Genomic DNA, 4,786 nt, shown 5'->3' with positions numbered 1-4,786 from the left:
GGTGAGCGACCCGAGACAATGGGGAAGCGCAGTTAATACGCTGACACCATGTGTAAGCACATCCCGTTAGTATATACTCACTCGCTGACTGACTGATATTAAAGTTTGGTACCTTCCAGGTGACGTAGAAAGCTGAAATTTTGTGCCGATGAACATCGAAGCCAGTACACTGGGAAAAATCAGAATCGTCAGACAATATCCATAAATGAAAATATAAATAAATGTAAATAATTAATGAAAAAAAATGCAGGTGAGCGACCCGAGACATTGGGGAAGCACGGTAATTTTGTGTGCTGATGGACATCAAAGCCCATACCCCAGGAAAAATCACAGTACCGCCAGAAAACATCCGTAAATTAAAATGTAAATAAATGAAAATAATAAATGAAAATAAGTAAATGAAAATCAAATGCAGGTGAGTGACCCGAGACAATGGGGAAGCACGGTTCATATACTTACACCTTCTCCATGTAGCAAATGGCACTTATTGGTTCCAGAGATCCGCTGTCCCCATCAATCACAATTAGAGAATTATCATTAACCAGTATGTAAGCCAAAAGGCTTCAAAGCCACAAAGTGGATGAAATGGCTATGTGGTGCCCTGACGAGCCCCAATAAGGGTGAAATGAGTGGGTGGCTTAGCTTTTATCTGCTTGGTGACAGCATGTGACCTTAACATCTTTGCCATGCTAGAGGCCCATCCAGGTTTACAGTCTTCACATTGTCATGACGGTATCATCACAGCATTTGTTCAGGTTGAAGAAGTTCAATAATTCCATCTGTACATCTCCCGACTGCTTAAAACAATGATGATGCTTCCTTGTTGTGATTGGTGGAGCAAAACATGATGTTTCCATGTGGCAGGTGGCACTTGTGGGTTCCAGATACAATCTGGCATCCTCACCAATCACAGTTAAAAGTGAACCATTAACCAGGATATATCTTTTACAGCAGCAAAAATATTTTATGAGTAAACAATGAGAGATGCAAATCGTTCCTAAGATGTAATCAGTCTTGACGTGAGCCTTTGTACCTCCAGCCTGAATATACAGCATAGCATAATAAAAGTAAAACCAAAAACATTTTTTTAAATTTCTCTTGTGTCAAATCCTATAAACCTCTCTTTTCCCAATCTCATCCGATTCAGTGGCCCAGGGTGAGATGGTCTCCATTGAAAATGTGTCTCAACGAGGGCACATGGCCATTTACATCTCAGTGCAGCGAATCCTGAAACAGATGGACCCTGCTTTTGGAGTATCCACCGACTCACGGTCGCGGACACAAGAGTGGGTGCTTTGGATACCGCTCCGTTGTGGTGTCAAGTTGGACACCGGAGAATTTATGTTTATAGGCAAAATGCGGTTTGGTGAGATATGGTTGACTTGTGCTCCCTGGCTTTTGGACTTCAATCGAGCCTATATTTTTTCTCAAACTACCGGAAGCAATCCATGTGAGCTCAAACTCGATTGATGTGTACTGGAATATGAAGATAAATAGAAGGAATATAAGAATTCCTTATTGTACTGAAGAATCTTTTCTCTCTCATTCATCCTCACAAGGCTGCTGTTGTTCCAAGTCTGGGCTCGATAGCCCTTGTGGGGGTATGTATGTATGTATATATATATATATACATTAATTGTATGCCCAAGCTACACTGTATTACTTAAGTATTGGGACGACATACTCAAACTGGAAATGAACTCTTCCGACATGCATATACGTATTTCTCCCACACGAGAGTTTCATAAGTGTGTGCAAGTGCTCCATGCATTGAACGTCAAGTATGAAGCAAGGATTGAAACTCGGTTGTAATCAAGTTGCCATGAGGTAAGGAGGTAACTAACCTTCATCATTTGCCATGAGGTAAGGAGGTAACTAACCTTCATCATGGTCATTGTGTCAGAGGTTCTTGAAATTCCTATCACGTCAGGCGTTTCCAAGTCATCGTGAATGCCATTTGGATTTTACGTGGCAGACAAGTCTGTGGTCTTTTTGGTTTTTTTTGCCATCTCTCCTCCATTTTAACTACCTCCACTCTCACAGCTTTCTGATCCTCCATGTCTCTTCCAGAATGCATGCTTTCTTCCAGGAACCTCCTCCCGGTTAAACTCCCCAAATCCAGGCTTACCGCCAACCTCCACTCTTTTGCTGCTATTTCTTCCACTTTGTGAGACTCCTTTCAGAGATGGTTCAACCGTACTCCCCTTTCCACAGTTTCAAGCACATGGTGCACACTATACCGTCTCATAGCATCCTCCGACCTAACCCCTGATATTTTCTCCCCCGTTACCACGACCTAATCTAACCCAAATCTCTAACTTGTGAGTTACTGTGCCCTGACAAAGTTTCATATGATTTGTCATGAAATCTGATGCGAACCTCATTATCTATTTTGAGAAATCTTTGTAAGCAATTGAATTAACCCCTACTCTGATTGTTGTCAGTGCAGACCAGCACCTTGATATTCAAAATCAAATCAACTGTTGTAAACTAATAACACATTCCATTACTGTCCCAATATTTTTGGAGATGGCATCATATTTTGTACAGAATAGTGTATAAATCAAGAGATGGTGTGGAAATATAAACTGTAACAGCAGGCGTGAGTCTGCTGTTATTTCTGGAACGACTCTTTCACAGATTCATGACATTTGTGACAGGGATCCATACGCCATAAAATATCTTCTCCTTTACGTCTGAGCCATGTTGTTACTGATCCCATGGCCATGATGCAGGCGAAGGACTCACAAAGTCTGACTTGATGGTGCAGAGATAGTACACTCGCATTCAGCGGCGGTCTTGTCCGAGATCCATTCCCGACCCGACGATAGGCAGACGTATTGGTGCATCGCAAGCAGGGAGATGCATCATGCAAATAGTGCCATCTCTTGGAGGTATGAAAACCTGGTTGTCCCAAATGACAGTATTTGTTGGTGGACATTAAAGATCGCACGGTACCTTTCGTGAAGAGTGGGTGAGTCATTATTATTAATAACTGCTCAGAACAGCAACAGTTGAACATGGTCTGACCAGTTGGTTCATGAAAGACTTGGACCAAAAAATGTCCCCAGCCAACCCCACAAGAAGGTGAGAATATTTGGGGCCGTAGTAGTAGTAGTAGTAGGAGTAGTGCCAATAGTTGACCGGTATCTGGAGCTGTTTTTATGTTACGAAATCCATATTTTTGTACAGAACAGGCTAAATTTTATATCACATTCGACCATGGAGCGAGATACAAGTCAAGAATAAAATTTGCAATGTACATAAACTCTGAATAAAATTAATTTAATAATTCATTCAATAATTCCCAATGTGTACAACGTTATTTGTATGAATATTGTTCTAATTGTAAAAACAAACAAACAAACAAAAAAAGACAGCAAACCCTGCTCTCTGGTTAATGCCCGCCTCCTGTAAGCCCTTGCAGTTCCAAAGGTACTTTCAATCTTGCTCTCTATACGTTCTGCATTCCTGAAGCAGTGCGCAAGGTCAGCCGGCAGCAAACTACAACTCGATAATTCGACTGCAATTTACTGGCCTGTTCTTCATTTTCCCACTGTGACATTCCCTCCCGTGTCTTTCCTCCTTTACCACCACAATACTTTCATTGTGTTAAAAAATGATTGCATCCTCATTTTTCTGTTTGGCTGACGGGATGGCCTTGAGGTATGCACACTTGCCTATGGGTTGCCGAGCCTGGCTTCGAGTTCCAACCCAGCTATAAGCTGTCGTCCCGGTGTTTTTTTTCTTCCAGGCAAGGTGATTCATCAATGTGCGTGCCGTGCCTCGGATGGACATAAAACGAGCGTCCCGTCTGCCGGAATTTGTTGGTGGATGTTAAAGATCCATGATGTCCTTCATGAAGAGTAGGTGCGGTACCGTAGGCACTATGGCCAAATTCCTGCCCTAACATGGGGCACTGCATGAGTGGCACAGTTGCACCTTCAGTCCATGATACTACCCCACCTGCATCCAAAGGAAGAAGTTTTTTTTGTAAAATAGAAATCAAAATGCTCAACCATACAACTCTTATGGAAAACTTTCTGAATGACCTTTCTCAGAGCATTGAAAATGTAATTTGAAGAACTAACCAATAGAAGTATTTTTGACTTTCGCAATCTGGTGTCATTATGCAAATATATTTGCTTTACCTCCTCAATAATTCTAGAGTTGAGATTTTCCTGGCAGGCATTTTGTGAACTTTGAAGACATTGCCTCTGGAATAGTGGGATCCTTTCTATTTAGCAGGATAGCTTAGACTTGGAGGTATGTGCACTTGTCTGTGAGCGGGATCGAGCTTGGGTTTGATTCCCAACCCAGCTATAAAGTGTCAACCTGGTGTTTCATCTGAGGGGTTGGACATCAAAGTGTGCCCAGTCCATGGAAAGATGGAAAGGATGTTGGATGGTGGCGAAAGGACCCTTCTGCCTGCACTATTCGTTGGTTGATTTGAAAGATCTCACAGCCATGTCTTTTGTGAAGAGCAGGTGAGTTATCCCCTCCATTCCCTGGACAAAATACAAATTCCTTGCATCATCCATCAAATGTCAGACCTGGTCCGTGCAGGACAGGTCAAAAATGTTCCTCGGATCTAATTCTTGTATACCTCTGATGTAAATCTTGCAGATTGTGATAGGGTTTATCATTGTTTTTTGTTTATTTGTGTTGGAAAGCATCATCACTTCATATCAAAGAAATCATCCATTCTACTCAACATATCCAAAAGAGACTTGTACAAGACATTTCTTGCATTTTTGAGTTGGCTCAGTAGCGGATGCCCCATTTG

The 4,786-nt window shown here is 42.0% G+C and overlaps 1 protein-coding gene across 1 annotated transcript in view; it reads left to right on the top strand.

Moving 5' to 3' along the window:
- The window catches only part of LOC147021939 (meteorin-like), a 15,362-nt gene extending 11,179 nt beyond the window's left edge, over window positions 1-4,183 (top strand). The window contains exon 4 of the mRNA XM_085892389.1: window positions 1,148-4,183. Within this exon, the coding sequence (XP_085748515.1) occupies window positions 1,148-1,470 (323 nt within the window). The 3' untranslated portion in view covers window positions 1,471-4,183. The remainder of the gene's footprint in view (window positions 1-1,147) is intronic.
- The last annotated feature ends 603 nt before the right edge of the window (window positions 4,184-4,786 follow it).

This window comes from Eptatretus burgeri, chromosome 8, assembly GCF_056783735.1.
Source record: "Eptatretus burgeri isolate ZD-2024b chromosome 8, Ebu_testis_v1, whole genome shotgun sequence".
Taxonomy (NCBI): domain Eukaryota; kingdom Metazoa; phylum Chordata; class Myxini; order Myxiniformes; family Myxinidae; genus Eptatretus; species Eptatretus burgeri.
The sequence above is the reverse complement of the archived record's forward strand: the minus strand, read 5'-3'. Positions and strand labels throughout refer to the sequence as shown.